Source organism: Phocoena phocoena, chromosome 20 (genome assembly GCF_963924675.1).
Source record: "Phocoena phocoena chromosome 20, mPhoPho1.1, whole genome shotgun sequence".
In the NCBI taxonomy this organism is placed as follows: domain Eukaryota; kingdom Metazoa; phylum Chordata; class Mammalia; order Artiodactyla; family Phocoenidae; genus Phocoena; species Phocoena phocoena.
The window spans coordinates 7,383,217-7,398,772 of NC_089238.1; the positions used below are offsets into that span (position 1 = coordinate 7,383,217).

Below are 15,556 nucleotides of genomic sequence, written 5' to 3' on the forward strand. Positions count from 1 at the left end.
GGCCGCAAGGTTTCACTGCAGGAAACCCACTGGGCTCAGTGACGCTGCGGCCGCCTCCGGCCTCGGTCCGAGCGCTCCAGGCGGTAGTGCGGTCGTGCAATAGAAAGCTGAGGGTGGTGCAAGCTTCCTGTCGGGCACCAGCTACCTGGCCCAGCGCCCTGCCCAGTGCATTCCTCACACACCTCTGGGGCCCCCACCTGTGGCCCCCGGAGCCCTCTAACCGCGTCGGCCATGCCTCTAAACCGCACTTTGTCCGTGTCCTCACTGCCAGGACTGGAGGATTGGGACGATGAATTCGACCTGGAGAACACAGTGCTCTTTGAGGTGGCCTGGGAGGTGGCCAACAAGGGTGAGCACGCCGGGCGGAGGGACCCGGACGAGAAGGGCAGTCGGGGATGGGGGTAACGAGGCTGCATGGCATGACTCTTGGGTCCTGGGCAAGGAGCTTGTGACTCCTGTGTCCTTGGGGAGGGACTGGAGTTTGTCTCCTGGGCCCTGGAGGGAGGGGATGAGTCGCCTAAGATGAAAGGAGGTTGGAAACCCAGGTCCTGGGTCCTAGGGGTGAGGGGGCTAAAATGAAAAAAGACCAGAGACCTGGGTCCTCAATAGGGAAGGAGATGGGGGGAGGGGTTTTGCACTTCAGAACTGTGGCCCTAGGGGGAAGGGTCTTGGGATGTAACTCCGGATTTGGGAGAGAGCCCACTTGGAGATACGATGTGTGAATCGTGGTGGGAGAATTTGGGGAACTGGTCATTTGAGAGTAAAGATGTGAAGGGGCTGGAGACCCTAATTCTTAGATCCTAGGGTGAGAGAGAGTTAGGGCCTGGATGCCTGGGTTCTGAGGGCCTGAGCTCTGGGTTCTTAGGAGCAGAGGAGCCTGTAGCCTCAGAGACATGCGCGCAGGAATGGGGAAAGGCTGGGAAGTCCTAAGCTGGTCAGGGGCTGGGCCCTGGGATGGGAGTGGCTGGGGACCTGGATTTCTGGGTTCTGGGCTCCAAAGGGCCTGAGGTTCTGGGTTTGGAGAAGGCTGGGGCTGGAATCCCAAGAGCTAGGCAGTCTAGCTCCACAGAACAAAGGGAGCTGGGATTTTGCTTTGCTGAGTCTTGGGAGAGAAAGGGGAGGTCTGTGAACATGGAGACATGGATCTCCAGGGCCCAGGCTTCAGGAGGTAAGGAGGCTGGAGGCCCAGACTCCTGGGTCTGGAATGGAGTCATGGGAGGGGCAGGGCCCTGCATGCCTGTGTCCCCATGTAGGGAGAGGGAACTGAGGGACAGGTTGGCAGAGTCCCTGGGGAGTGAGGAATAACAGCTCTGGCTTCTTTTGGGCAACTCCGAGAACCTAAATGAGGCCACGAAGAGGGATTCTCCCTTACTGTGTCCTGGAGCCTGACTGGGAATTTAAATCCAGCTCCTGTAAGCTGGGAACTCAAGAAGCTAGGCCCTAATAACCCTTGTCAGCTTATGTCCTCCTCAGCCCCAGCCCCTAATTCCCTCACACCTAGAAGCCTAGGCCCCCAGCCCCTTCTCTCAGACTCAGCACCCTCCTCCCTTCAAGTCCCGACCCCAGCCCCCTTCTCCCATAGACCCAGGAGTACCGTCCATCACTGCCCTCTCCCCTCCTTCCTCTGACTCTGAAGTGTGGGTTCCCAGGCCCCTTTTCCCTCTGAGCCAGAGGTCCGGGGCTCCCGCGGCCCCCCACCCCACCCCACCCCAGGCCCCAGATCTGTGGACCTCTGCCCACAGTGGGTGGCATCTACACGGTGCTGCAGACGAAGGCGAAGGTGACAGGGGATGAGTGGGGCGACAACTACTACCTGGTGGGACCGTACACGGAGCAGGGCGTGAGGACCCAGGTGGAACTGCTCGAGCCCCCGACCCCAGCCCTGAAGAGGACGCTGGACTCCATGAACAGCAAGGGCTGCAAGGTGGGACATGGCCCGGCTGAGGGCAGGGTGGGGGCAGCAGCAAGAGAAGGAGCAGGGGATGGACAGCCCCAGGGAGAGAGGGAGGCATGGACAGAAACTCAGGATGGCCCAGCACTTTCCCGGGCAGATATCTGACAGACACTCAGACAGATGCAGGACCCCGTGAAGTGAGTGGGTGAACCCCCAGCTCTAAGACATTGGTGAATGGATTGACAGACAGCAGGTATGAGACAGACTGAAAGATGGTCCCAAGAGGCCAAGATCCTCAGATCCAGAGAGAGGAAAAGAGCTAGATGGACAGCCAGACAAAACCCAGCGGAGGTGGGCTTGGGGGTGAGGCAGGAGGCCAGAGCAGGAGTTCTGGAGCCTGAAGTTCAAATTCGCCTTCTCTGCTTCCTGCCTTGTGACCTTGGCGAATGAACATGCTAATAGCATCCACTTTATAGGTTTTCTGGGAGGATGAAATAGTTCATAAAAAGTGTTCAGCCCAGGACCTGGCATGCAGTTAGTACTGTCTGTGAGCTGTGAGGTGTCGTCGTGGTTATTATTATCATCATCATTATTACTGAAAGCAGCCACACTTGCAGACTGAGGTGGACAGGCAGGCAATGGAGAGAGGCTGAGTGTTCCAAAAAGTGATGGTGGCCCCAGTGGTTAGAGCAATAGGGAGATAGACAGAGTCCAGATACAGAAAAGAGGTAGCCTGATGTTTTAGAGAGAAGGATCTCGAAAGAGAGAGGAAGACGGAGTATTGAGGAAGAGAGGAGAGGTAGGCAGGCAAACCCAGGGGACAGAGTTTTGGATGCGCAGCCAGGAATTAAAAGGAGGAGGGGAAAAATAAAAAATAAAAAAGAGGAGGGGAGAGTCCCAGGCACCCGCTGAGAACTGAAGGATGAGGACAGAGAGGTGGCTGTCCCCCAGGGAGAGGGCCATAAGGCAGCAGGGCTGAGGTGCAGACATTGGGGTCTGGGAGGGAGAGGTACAATGCTGCCTTCATTCATTCACAGCCTCTGATTTGGGGTGGGGTCTGGAGTCCAGTTAGACGGAACTGTGTCCCTAAGGAACCCTAGGGCAGCCCAGTCCCTCCCCCATGGCAGCTGCTGTCCATGTGCTGGGGGCCTAAGAATAGCCCCCCCAGCAAAAGGGCAGACAACAGCTGGGAGGGGGAGGAGCATAGGGGGTCAGGCGCCTAAAGCCGGGAAAAGCCAGGTTGGGGAGGAGTAGGATGGCTTTTCGGCCCAAAATCTGGCAGCAGGCCCAAAATCTGGATCACGGTCTCAGGAGGAAAGCAACAGATCAATGAAACGTGGCAGGGCCAGAAATGCGACCACGAGGCTTAGAAACACGGCAGTGGGTAGAAAAATGTAGCCCCCATGCATGGAAAGTGGGCGGGCAGTGTGAGAAATGAGGCTGCAAAGTACAAGATGGGCCTATGGGCAGAGAAAAGAGGAAGCGGGTGACAAATATATGGCGAAAGGATCAGAAACAAGGGAGCGAGTGGAAGAAGAAGGAGCCAGTACAAGGAGTGAGCGGCAGAAAGGAAAGATAATGGGAGAAAGCAGCATTATGGTTGGTGAAAGAAATGTGGCAGCGAACAGAGAAGCAAGGCAGTGAGCTGGAGAAATGATTAGCAGGGTGGAGAAATAAGGCAGTGGGGGCACACAGACAGGACATGTGCAATGTGGGTTTATAAGTAGAGAAGAGAGGCAACTGTTAGAGAAACTAAGCAAGGGATAGGGAGATGCTGCAGCCGAGATGGGAAAAAATTGTGGTGGGAATAACTAATGGCAAATAGAGAAATAAGGCAGTAGGTGAGAAATTAGCAGCAGATACAGAAACAGAAGGTAGAAGCACTGAGGCCATGAACCCAGACGTCTCCCTGGGGATGGGAGAAACGCAGTTGCTGTGCCCAGAGACAGGTGGCCAAAACCCTAAGCCTCCCTGTGTCCCCCTGCAGGTGTATTTCGGGCGCTGGCTGATCGAGGGGGGCCCCCTGGTAGTGCTCCTCGACGTGGGGGCCTCAGCCTGGGCCCTGGAGCGCTGGAAGGGGGAGCTATGGGACACGTGCAACATCGGGGTGCCCTGGTATGACCGAGAAGGCAACGACGCCGTCCTTTTTGGTTTCCTCACCACCTGGTTCCTCGGTGAGGTAGGCCCCAATGCCAATCCCCGTGTCACTCCTTTCGACCCCAGGCCCCAAATTACAATGGCCATCCGAGGCCAGAGGGTGGCCTGTGTCTCCCAGAGCATTCTGGGAGTTGTAGTCCTTTAAACCGAGGATTAGCTCTGATCTCTGGCAATATGGACATCCAGGGGCCAAGATTCTTCTTTCCTCAAAGACCCAGTCTCCCAACCCCAGCTTCATTCACTCCAGTCTTCCACATATAGGAATTCTAAGCATTAGCTCTTGGGGAGGCTGGCTTGACGGGAGGGCTCACCCCCCCGGGGAGTTCTGGGAGTTGTAGTTCTCTAATATGGGCGGGACTTGGCTCTCAGATGAGTCCCCGGATGTTTGGGAATCCCCAGCCTATCTGAGAACCAGGAACCCCAATTCGGACCCTCTCTGAGGTTTTAAAAGGCTCAAGAAACTTGTTTCCCATACCCTGGGACAGTTTATGTATTGGCTGCTCCTAGGGCATTCTGGGAGTTGTAGTCCTTCAACCAGTATCCAGTACAGGTCTACTCTTGATTGACATAAAAGGTGTCCAGGAATTGTGTTCAGGACTTGGTGACACCAAAACTTTGGTCTTTCCAATTCAGCCCTTCTGGGACTTAGAAGGTTGGTCAAAAAAACACAGCTCCCATCAGCCTCTGGGAATGAAGTCAGCTAGCTAGTCTGGCTGCCTTAAGGATTTAGAGCTCCTTGTCCCATGGGGATTGCAATGGGTCACCACCCACTCTGTGCGGTTGTGGGGATAGATTGACCTCTCACCTGCTTCCTCATCCACGTTGGGGATTGCTGGTTATCTTCACAACACACATGGAGACACAGTGGCCCTATCCCTATTGCCCCACAGTTCCTGGCCCAGAGCGAGGAGAAACCACATGTGGTTGCACACTTCCATGAGTGGTTGGCGGGCATCGGGCTCTGCCTATGCCGTGCCCGGCGGCTGCCCGTGGCTACCATCTTCACGACCCACGCCACGCTGCTGGGGCGATACCTGTGTGCCGGTGCCGTGGACTTCTACAACAACCTGGAGAATGTGAGCTGGAAGCGTGGCAGATGGGGGTTGCCAATATTTCAGGACAGCCCGAGGCTGTCTGCGAAGCCCAAGGGGATCAAGTTCCCTCTTCCCCCAGGACCCAGGAATCCAAGTCCCCAACCTCCTCCACCCTCAGGCCCAGGAGTCCAGCTTCATGGCCCAATCTCCCCTAAGACCCTGGAGTCTGGACCGCCTGTCTTCTCCCCAGTTCTTCTAACCTGATTGCCCTCCCTCCCTACCCAGTTCAACGTGGACAAGGAAGCAGGTGAGAGGCAAATCTATCACCGCTACTGCATGGAGCGGGCGGCAGCCCACTGCGCTCATGTCTTCACTACCGTGTCCCAGATTACTGCCATTGAGGCTCAGCACCTACTCAAAAGGAAACCAGGTAGGAAATAGGCCTGGGTCTGTAGACGTAAGCGAGGTAGTCTATGCCAAGGCCTGTTGCAATGTTTTTGCTGTAAAGAGCAGAGAACTACAACTCCTAGAATGCCCTAGCTTGGTGACCTGAATATGAGGCTGCCTGGCTGGATGCCCTAGAGGCTAATGGGAAGTGTAGTTTCTTTAATTTCAGAAATGGTAAAATTCTTTTACTGGCTAATGTAGATATTGGTCTTCTGAAAGAGGAAGGAGGTTCCTTGCATTTTGTTTTTGAGAAAAGCAGTGTTGGAACCAGTTATTCTTCCCAAACTATAGCATCCATTCTCATTGGTTATAAGGTGAGAACTATAACTCCCAGAATACCTTTGGCTGTCTAGCTCCTTATATTCCTGGAATTTTGCCCCAGGAGCTGATGGAGGTTATAGTTTTTCACTGATATGCTTTAATTTCTATGATAATAGGAAATGGTTGGGGCCCTAAAAGAGGCTTGAAGATAGAGAAGCAGGATGGGGACATAGACTCATTCCTCCAGCTCAGGGTGGCATAGGGGAAACAAAAGAGCTACAACTCCCAGAAGCCGCGATGTTGCTCTGTTCCCTGTCTGGTTAGCCATTCACAGGGGCTGATGGGAGTTGTAGTCAGGCTTGTGAATATAAGCATGCAATATTGGGCAAGAAGGTATCTGAGTAGCAGGGCAGCTGGGTCACCACAGGAGCTCACTGGGGAGCTATTGAAACAAAGACATTGTGAAAGGAAAGGGGTCTTTCCTTCATTTATTCATTCAGCCACATTGATCTGAACGAAGAAATGAAGAAATGAAATGTGGGACCTTCTCCCCCAATCCCAGATATCGTGACCCCCAATGGACTGAATGTGAAGAAATTCTCTGCCATGCATGAGTTCCAGAACCTCCATGCTCAGAGCAAGGCTCGAATCCAGGAGTTTGTGCGGGGCCATTTTTATGGGTATGTAGGCCAGATACCTAGGTCTTGAGAGAGAGGGTGGTTGGGAACCCAGACTCCTGGGGCCAACAGAGGGGACAGCTGAGGACTCAGCCTCTTGAGTTCTTGAGCGCCAGAACAATGGCTGAGTATTTAAGGAAATCCCCATCTAAGGAGAAAAGAACATTTCCCAGGAGTTCCCATGATGCCTCTGTCCTAAGATGTTCTTTGCCCCTGTGGCTTCTGGGGTTTGTAGTTTCAAGGCTGGGGCTAGTGGGTGAGGGTCTTGGCTTCACCCTGTGTTGTGGCTTCTTTAGGCACCTGGACTTCAACTTGGACAAGACCTTGTACTTCTTTATCGCTGGCCGCTATGAATTCTCCAACAAGGGGGCCGATGTCTTCCTGGAGGCCTTGGCCCGGCTCAACTATCTGCTCAGAGTAAGGCCTGGGCTGCAAGGGGACAAGGAGGATGAGAAAATCAGTACATGACTGGGGAGAACGGAGACCTGGGGAGGTGGGGGCAGGGAAACCCATGTGTAAAACAGGAGTGTAGGGACCCAGAAAGAAGATCAGAGTCCCCGTGGGAATGGTAGCTCTGTCCTATAATTCTCCTTGACAGTGAGGGGCATGGCAGGGTCCTCGTGGTCTTGGGGGGTGGAAAAGGGTGGGACAGCCTTCTCCCATATGATCCTCACACACTCACACGCACACACACACACACACCCTCCCTTTCCTCTGCCCCAGGTGAATGGCAGCGAGCAGACAGTGGTTGCCTTCTTCATCATGCCAGCTCGGACCAACAATTTCAACGTGGAAACCCTTAAGGGCCAAGCCGTGCGCAAGCAGCTTTGGTCAGCAGCCCTCAGCCCGGCATCCCTGCCGCTCCCACTCCCAGCTGTGTGCTTTGGGTCCCCCGTTTCTCCTGGAGTCTCAGTTTTGTCATCTGTGACATGATCAACCCATCCCCCACCTGATTCCCAGCAAAGTTACTTGCTCCAGATGCCTGCAACACGGGGGCAGTACGAAGTCGCAGTCGCAGGCAGGACAAGTGTGACAGCATGACCAGGGCTCTGGTATCAAGCTGGCGAGATCCCGCTCATGCCTCTGTCCTGCTCTGGCTTTGTGACTTTAGGCAAACCACTCCCCGTCTTCAAGGCTCAGTTTCCTCATCTGTAAAAAACACCTATTAGCCATCAGCTATTTCTTGAGCTCCTACTGCGTGCCAGGTGCTGTTCTAGGCACTGGGAACACAGCTGTGAGGCAGAAAGATAAAATCCCTGCCCTTATTGTGTTCACATTCTAGAAAGTTCTATAGAAAGTGCTCTGGCAAAAAAAAGCAGGACTGGAATATGAGACAGGGTTGTCAGGACAGGCCACACTGAGTAAGTGCCAGCAAGTAGAGACCAAGAGAGGAAACAAGGGAGGAAACCCTGTGTGTATCTGGGGAACAGCATTTCAGGCAGAGGGAATGGCAAGTGCAAAGGCCCTGAGGCATGTTTGAGAAACAGCAAGGAAGCCAGCGGGGCTGAAGCAGAGTACCCTAGGGAGATGGGGTAGAAAATGAGGCTAGAGCTACGAGAGGACCATAAACAGAGGAATGTCAATGAAGTTGTAGCGTGGCACTCTGCTAGCTTTACTTGTGTCCATACATTTTCCTCTCTCAGAATGTAACTTTCCCTTTTTATAAAATGGGGCTTAGCATCACGACTACCAGGACTAGCCTAAGTCCTAATAATAGCTGACATTTTTGGAAGGCTAACTGTGTGATGGGCACTGTGCACTTTTTGTCATGACCTCATCGAATTCTCACTGCAAACCTTTGAGGTTGCTTCTATTTTTATCCCCATCTGACAGATGAGGCATAGAAGTCAGAGAGGGAAGGCCACCTGTCCCTGGCCGCAGAGCTGATGCAAAGCACAAGGGATCCGAGCTTTCCAGGGCCTATTCCCTGAGTCTCCATCCTCCAGCCAGAAATATCCAGAGCTTCTCTGCTCAGACCTCAACTTCCCAGCTGCCCCAGAAGCCTAACAATAAATGGCAGCTGGTCTATAAGTGATGTTGTCGCTCTGCTCCTTCCAGGGATACGGCCAACACAGTGAAGGAGAAGTTTGGGAGGAAGCTTTATGAATCCTTGCTGGTGTGAGTGTCCCGCCCTCAGCCCTGCATCCTCCTGGGCTCTAAACCCTTTCATCACCCATTCCCAGATGCATCCCACTGCTCACCTTACAGGGGGAGCCTCCCAGACATGAACAAGATGCTGGACAAGGAGGACTTCACTATGATGAAGAGAGCCATCTTTGCCACGCAGGTATGGTTTGGACTCCTGAGTCGAAAGATGGCGATTCCCAGCAGCCCTGGAGGCAGGTTGCCGTGTTAGCTCTGACCCCAGAGATGGCTGGGAGTTCTGCTTTGTTGGCAGTCCTTATTCAAGGAATCAATTCTGAAGTCAGAAGGGTGTGTGTGAGCTGACTGGTAGAACTTGAATTCCCAGAAGCCTTTAGGGCAGCCTGCTTTCCCACAGCTTATTCTGCCACAGAGGCTTCTGGGAGTTGTAGTTTCTTTGAGTCCTTGGGGATCCATGAACAAAAGGTGCAAGGGACCTTAAACTAAAGTCAAGATAGCCACAAAAGGAGAGCTGCAACTTGCAGCTAACCCTGGGCCTTGCTGCAAGCAACCTCCGCCTCTTCCCCCAGAGACTGCTGGGAGTGGTAGTTTTGTTGGGCCTCTAAGGATAGAGCCAGGTCAGCTAAAAAAATTATTTCGGGACTTCCCTGGCAGTCCAGGGGTTAAGACTCTGTGCTTCAAATACAGGGGGTGCGGGTTCGATCCCTGCTTGGGGACTAAGATCCCACGTGCCGCATGGTGCAATCAAAGAAGAAGAAAAAACAACAAAAACAACGAAAAACAACAGTTATTCACTGAAGAACATTGAAAACTTTCAGCAGCTACTGTTTCTTATCCCACTGGTTGTGTCTTAGTCTCCAAATACCCCTGGGAGTTGTAGCTTCTTTGGATACCTGGAGTTAATTAGATGGGTGGGAAACCTTAGAGAAGATTAGGAGTCACAAAATGAGAACCACAACTCCCAGCAGCCCCCAGGGCTTTCTGCTACCTTGACTCTTCCCTTACCCCAGAAACTTCTGGGAATTAGAGTTCTTTTATTCTCTGGAGTCAAGGGTTTTTGGTACCTATAGTCAGGGTTGGTGATTTCCCCCAATCCTGGGGAATGGAAACCAAGACAGCCAAGTTGCACAAACAAGGTGTGAATTGTTTCTGGCCAAACTATAATTTCCAGTAGTTCCTAAGGCAGTCGGCCTCACTGAGGATGTTTCTGTCATGGGGCTGCTGGGAGTTGTAGTTTCCTGGGCTCCTGGAGTCAGTAAACTGAAGATGAATAGATCTTTTTTTTTTTTTTTTTTTTTTTTTTTTTAAATTTATTTATTTATTTATTTTTTGCCGTACGCAGGCCTCTCACTGCTGCGGCCTCTCCCGTTGCGGAGCACAGGCTCCGGACGCGCAGGCTCAGCGGCCATGGCTCACGGGCCCAGCCGCTCCGCGGCATGTGGGATCCTCCTGGACTGGGGCACGAACCCGTGTCCCCTGCATCGGCAGGCGGACTCTCAACCACTGCGCCACCAGGGAAGCCCCTGAATAGATCTTTTAATGAGAGGAATAATGGGACAGCTGCAAAGAACTATATATCCCAGCAGCCCCTGGGACTGCTGTCACACTAGCTCTGTCTTCCTCCAGTGGCTCTTGGGAATTGTGGTTTCTTTGGGCCTCTTTTGAGGGTGGAGGTGGAGAGAATACAGGATGGAGAGTAAAAGGAACTTGGAGAGAAAGAGATCCAGGGTTTTCATAAGAAAACTATAACTTCCGGCAAGCAGCCCCTGAAAGGCACAGCCCCCATCAACTGCTGGGAGTTACAGTCCCTTTGGGTTTCTTTGATGAAAGCCCAGAGTACAGAACAAGATAGCTACAACTCCCTCTAGTCTATGAGGCATGTTAACACTGGCTCTGCCTCTAAGACAGCTGGGATTGTAGTTTCTTTTCGGCTTATGGTGGTTAAAGGGAAAAGAAAACCTTTACAGATAGCCAAGTAGGAAATCTACAACTCCTGGTAATCTCTTGGGTTTGTTGCTCCACAACCTGATGGGAATTGTCTCCTTAGATCCCCAGGATGAGCATGGCTCATGGGGAAGTAGGAAGCCCTCTGTCCCTTCCCTGACCCCCCCACCCCACTTGTGGCCCCTACAGCGGCAGTCTTTCCCTCCTGTGTGCACCCACAATATGCTGGACGACTCCTCAGATCCTATTTTGACCACCATCCGCCGAATTGGCCTCTTCAATAGTAGTGCCGACAGGGTCAAGGTGAGGGCACTGGCCAGGGTGGGTTGGGCATGGGGGGGTGGGGTGGTGCTGGGGAGGGCGGTGATATGGGGGCTGGAGCCTGAGCCTCGCATTCCCCATCTCCCCTGGTATGTCAAAGGATTGCAATGTTTAGAAAGAACCTTTGCTTCTGAGGCAGACTTGGATTCCAGTCTTTGTCCTGACTCTGTCTTGTGTGGCTTTAGACAACTTTTTCATCCTCTCTGGGATCCCCAGGGAGTAGCTAAATAAGGTGCTCGGGCTGAGCCCTTGTTTTCCACTGCCAGGTGATTTTTCACCCGGAGTTCCTCTCCTCTACGAGCCCCCTGCTCCCTGTGGACTATGAGGAGTTTGTCCGCGGCTGCCACCTGGGCGTCTTCCCCTCCTACTATGAGCCTTGGGGCTACACACCAGGTGAGTTCAGCGTCTGGCGTGATCCCAGGACAAGGGACTGGCCCTTCCTGAGCTCCAGACTCCTCCTTTGCAAAACAGGAACAATGGAAACAAGTCTGTTCATGTGTTTTTGTGACACAGTAGCTCATGTGAGTAACTAGAGGGCTGATATCAGGGTTCACACGTGATTTCTCCCGATTTGCTACTGTTTGGTTCCCCAAAACAACAACAGCTAAATGCACAGCTTGTTCTCTAACAATCAAGCTACTTTCATATGTTTTTAAGGCAAAATAAATACCACATTTGCTGTAATATTTCTTAAATGATGAGTGATTTGACAAGTTTGCCAGTTTCATCCACGGTTAAAATGGTGCATAGGTTTTGTGTGACCAGCTCCAACCCTATTTTTCCCATAAGCCTTGTTATATGTAGCGCCTACTTTCGCAGCTTACAGAGGTTTTTAGAAACACTTATATAAAAATTATAATAAACTCCTTGAAGCATTTCTCAGCGTTATTTAAGGGAGTAAGCGAGGTGTAGTAGGTGCTCTGTACACAGTGATAGTAATAATGAGAGACCTTGTCTTACCTCTTGTCAAAACAGACTGTAAAGCTATGACAACCAAAACAGTGCAGTCTGGCACAAAAAGGTGTCTTATAGGTCATGAGGATAAATTAAAATGGTAGACATTGGCCCAGAATACCGCGCTCAATAAATTTGCATCCTCCTTACCCAATTATGGACTCTTCCTTACCCTGAGGCCTTGGGGCAAATGAATTCCCTTTTCTGAGCCTAGTAGCTTCCCCTCTAAGGAATAGGGACTATCATACTTTAATGCACAGCCTAATTTGTCTGGTTCCTGACTTGCGCGGCACAGCGCCCGGCTCTTATTAAAGGCGCCAATAGAGGGCGCCATTGGGGCTTTCACTGGGATTTAAGGCAATAAAGAGGGGCAAGCTAAGCGGACCTTTCTCACGCCTTCCCGCAGCTGAGTGCACGGTTATGGGTATCCCCAGTGTCTCCACCAACCTTTCTGGTTTCGGCTGCTTCATGGAGGAACACATCGCAGACCCCTCAGCTTACGGTCAGCGCCCAGAATGAGAGCCGGGACTCTTGGATCCTGGGAAGGAGGGGCGTGGTCTCTTGGGTCACTAAGAGAGGAGGGGGTGGACTCCTGAGTCCCAGTGGGAGGAGGCGTCCTGGTGTCCGCAGAGTCCCAGAGACAATGAAGGTTTCCCCAATCTGTTTTCTGAGACTCTTCCTGGCCCCGACAGGCATCTACATTCTGGACCGGCGTTTCCGAGGCCTGGATGATTCTTGCTCGCAGCTCACCTCCTTCCTCTACAGTTTCTGCCAGCAGAGCCGGCGGCAGCGCATTATCCAGCGGAACCGCACGGAGCGCCTCTCCGACCTTCTGGACTGGAAATACCTAGGCCGGGTATAATTCCCCTCCCTGTCCTCTGCTGTGAATAAGTCACTTACGGCTCTGGGTCTCTGATTCCCCGTGCCTCGAAAGCTGGCGCAAAGGGCATGGTCTCTTCCTATTTGTAACGCTTGCTGTCCCTTTAAGAAAAGAATCAACTTTCAGACTGGAAGACCACCGAGGTGGGAAGTTCTCTATTTGCATAAGGGTGCGGCCAAAGAGGTACCTGACTGGAGAGTTCCGCCCCTGTTAAAGGAGTGTGGCTCAGAGACTGTCCATTCACAGCTCTGCTTATCTGCATAAGGGGTGGAGCCTGACAGATGGATGATTGGCAGAGGGGCCAACTGGAAACCACCGCAGGTTGTGCTCATCTGCATAAAACGTGTAACCAGGGTTCACCCCACCTCCAAACCTGCTGGGGGCGGGGTCAGGCTCCTGACCCCTGATGCCCACTCCTCTTCTTTCCCCCCAACAAGTACTACATGTCTGCGCGCCACATGGCGCTGGCCAAGGCCTTTCCAGAACAGTTCACCTACGAGCCCCACGAGGCTGATGCGGTAAGTGGATCCGGGGTCTCTCTAGGGGGGGCCAGGAGCTAGAAGGGTGGGGTGAAGCAGGGTGTCCCTCCTGGAGTTGCAAGGCCTCAAGGACGCTGGACGCCCAGGCAGGCTGTAGAGGCCTGTGCTCACTATGCGGTTTGTGCCCTCACCTCCGTACGCAGACCCAGGGCTACCGCTACCCGCGGCCAGCCTCAGTGCCACCATCGCCCTCACTGTCGAGACACTCCAGCCCGCACCAGAGCGAGGATGAGGAGGAGCCCCGGGACGGACCACCCGATGAAGATGGCGAGCGCTACGACGAGGACGAGGAGGCTGCCAAGGACCGGCGCAATATCCGCGCCCCGGAGTGGCCGCGCCGCGCCTCCTGCACGTCTTCAACCGGCGGGAGCAAGCGCGGCTCGGTGGACACAGCGCCCTCCAGCTCAGTCAGCACCCCCAGCGAGCCCCTCAGCCCCGCCAGCTCCCTGGGCGAGGAGCGCAACTAAGTCCCCTGACCCGCACTCCCCTGCCAACCCTGCCTCCCTTTATCTTGAGGGTGGATGCAGAATGGCGCTGTCCCTAAACTCCACTCCAGATCCCTAGCCCTCTGTGGGGTCCACAGCCCCACCCCCTCCGCCATACACTCCAGCCCCTCTAGCTCCTCTCTCGAAATCCCAAACAGTCCAGAATCCTCAACGCCGTGCCTTTCTTGGGTTCCAGAACGCATAATCTGTGCCCTGGAGTCCCCCAGGCCATCCCAGAGGCCAGGAATCTGCCATTATCCTGCCGTGGTGCCAGAGGTTTTCAGAAACTTGCTCTGTTGCCTTCTATGCTGGGGCTCCTTGAGCCCCTTGCGGCTTGCTAATTTTACAGCATACAGAGCCTGCCATGCCCAGGCCTGGCCCGGGGTCACCAAGCACTGGAAACCACGTGGAGTCCCTGCTAATGAGACAATCAAGTCCAGAGCTGGGGCACTTTCAGGGACTTAATGCAGGTTAACTCCAGAACTCGGGCTCCAGGCCAGTGCACTCGTGTTTACTCTGATTTAGCCCTCCCTGGGGTGTCCGGCTCTGCCTGGAGGATCCCTCCACCCCTGCTCCCTTCTTCCTCTGCACTTTGGCCAAGCAAGTGGGGGCAGAACCACTTGGTTTCTCATTCCTACTGGAGAACAAGCTGTCTTGGTCTAGATGCCTTTCTGGACCAGACCCTACTCCTTCTTCCCTGAGTCTGAACTCTTCCCCATATCTCTAAACTCCTGCGCCCTACAGGGAATCCCTCTGCTGAGGACAACTGGCTGCCTTCCCCAGTACCTGCACACATAACCCCCAACCGCTAGACCCACCATGAAACCACTGGATTCTAGGTCCCAGCTGCCAAATTTAGAACCTCGCCACTTTGCTGCATCCTGGTCCCTTCCCTCTGGTCTAGAACTCAGCCCACTGGTTTCTAGAACCTCCATATTTACCTCGAGGCTCTTCCATCCCTAAGCTGTGCCCTGCCCCCAGCTTTGGTGAAAGGGAGGGGCCCCTCACGTGTGCTGTGCTGTGTCTGCTGCCCTTGGTTTGCAATTGGGAGGGGGGAGGGCAGAAGGGGTGTGATTGAAGTGTGTCCAGAGATGAAAAAATACATCTATATTTAAGAATCTCAGGTCTAGTCTGACCGGAGGGCTTGGTGGGCCTCAATCCTGGCCCCACCCTCCTCTTCCTTCCCTCTTCACCTCTTGATTGCTCCCTGTGCCCACTGCTGGGTCCCGGTTCTCTTGTTTCATTCTACTGTCTTAGAGACTTGGATTGCCACTGGATTCCAGTGTTATTTCAAAGGAAGGCAACTCTCTTGTTTTTGACTCGACTTGCAAGTGGCGAAGTTGGCTCAGGCTCTTAAATTCCTCAGTAGCACTAGCCACATGCAAGGGCTCAACAGCCACTGTGGCCACGTGGCCCATGGCTACCCTATTGGACAGCACAGATACAGAACACTTCCATCACTGCAAAAAGTTCTGTTGGACAGCACTGGCTTAGAGCATGTTTCTAGGACCCTGGCCTCTGGACTTTGGCCCTAGTGTCCCCTGGATGACTCTACTTTTGGAAAAAAATCTTTTTCTCCTTTCAGTTCTAATCATCCCTAGGCTACACGTGCATCTCTGAAATCAATCGCTTTTCTGGGGAGTAGAAAGCTCTGATTGTTTGAATTTGGATGTGTGATCATCTGTTAGAGCCGCAGTGTTTGTGACACCCAAGAGTCCCCTCCCCCACCGGAATTACCGGCAGGAGAGGCGGAGGTTGGAACAGCTGTATAGCAGCCATTTCCTCTTAGATTCAGCTACCGAAAATAGGATGGGGTAGGGGGGTCAGAGTTGACATCGTTTTATTGCTTGGACCCAGCAG

At 53.3% G+C, this 15,556-nt stretch overlaps 1 protein-coding gene across 3 annotated transcripts; it reads left to right on the forward strand.

Moving 5' to 3' along the window:
* Nucleotides 1–43: 43 nt before the first annotated feature.
* Nucleotides 44–14,815, forward strand: GYS1 (glycogen synthase 1). Of its 3 annotated transcripts, none has more exons than XM_065899100.1 (16): nucleotides 44–349; nucleotides 1,743–1,924; nucleotides 3,882–4,073; nucleotides 4,942–5,127; nucleotides 5,371–5,515; nucleotides 6,356–6,473; nucleotides 6,767–6,887; nucleotides 7,194–7,300; nucleotides 8,529–8,588; nucleotides 8,679–8,757; nucleotides 10,707–10,820; nucleotides 11,105–11,231; nucleotides 12,199–12,294; nucleotides 12,485–12,648; nucleotides 13,110–13,190; nucleotides 13,355–14,815. In XM_065899100.1, the coding sequence occupies exons 1-16, from the start codon at nucleotides 232–234 to the stop codon at nucleotides 13,676–13,678; spliced, it is 2,214 nt and encodes a 737-aa protein (XP_065755172.1). In that variant the 5' UTR covers nucleotides 44–231; the 3' UTR covers nucleotides 13,679–14,815. The 3 variants fall into 3 exon arrangements, with proteins under 3 accessions (XP_065755172.1, XP_065755171.1, XP_065755173.1); XM_065899099.1 differs by having other exon boundaries at nucleotides 232–349; nucleotides 3,882–4,097; nucleotides 4,963–5,127; nucleotides 13,355–13,880; XM_065899101.1 differs by lacking the exon at nucleotides 3,882–4,073 and having other exon boundaries at nucleotides 232–349; nucleotides 13,355–13,880.
* The last annotated feature ends 741 nt before the right edge of the window (nucleotides 14,816–15,556 follow it).

Bases quoted from the DNA above. Each gene is read 5' to 3' on its own strand.
- GYS1 (XM_065899099.1), top strand. From the start codon at position 232: ATGCCTCTAAACCGCACTTTGTCCGTGTCCTCACTGCCAGGACTGGAG. The intron at 4,098-4,962 runs GTCACTCCTTTC...CAGAGCGAGGAG, and splicing joins GCCCCAATGCCAATCCCCGT to AAACCACATGTGGTTGCACA. The intron at 10,821-11,104 runs GTGAGGGCACTG...TTCCACTGCCAG, and splicing joins GTAGTGCCGACAGGGTCAAG to GTGATTTTTCACCCGGAGTT.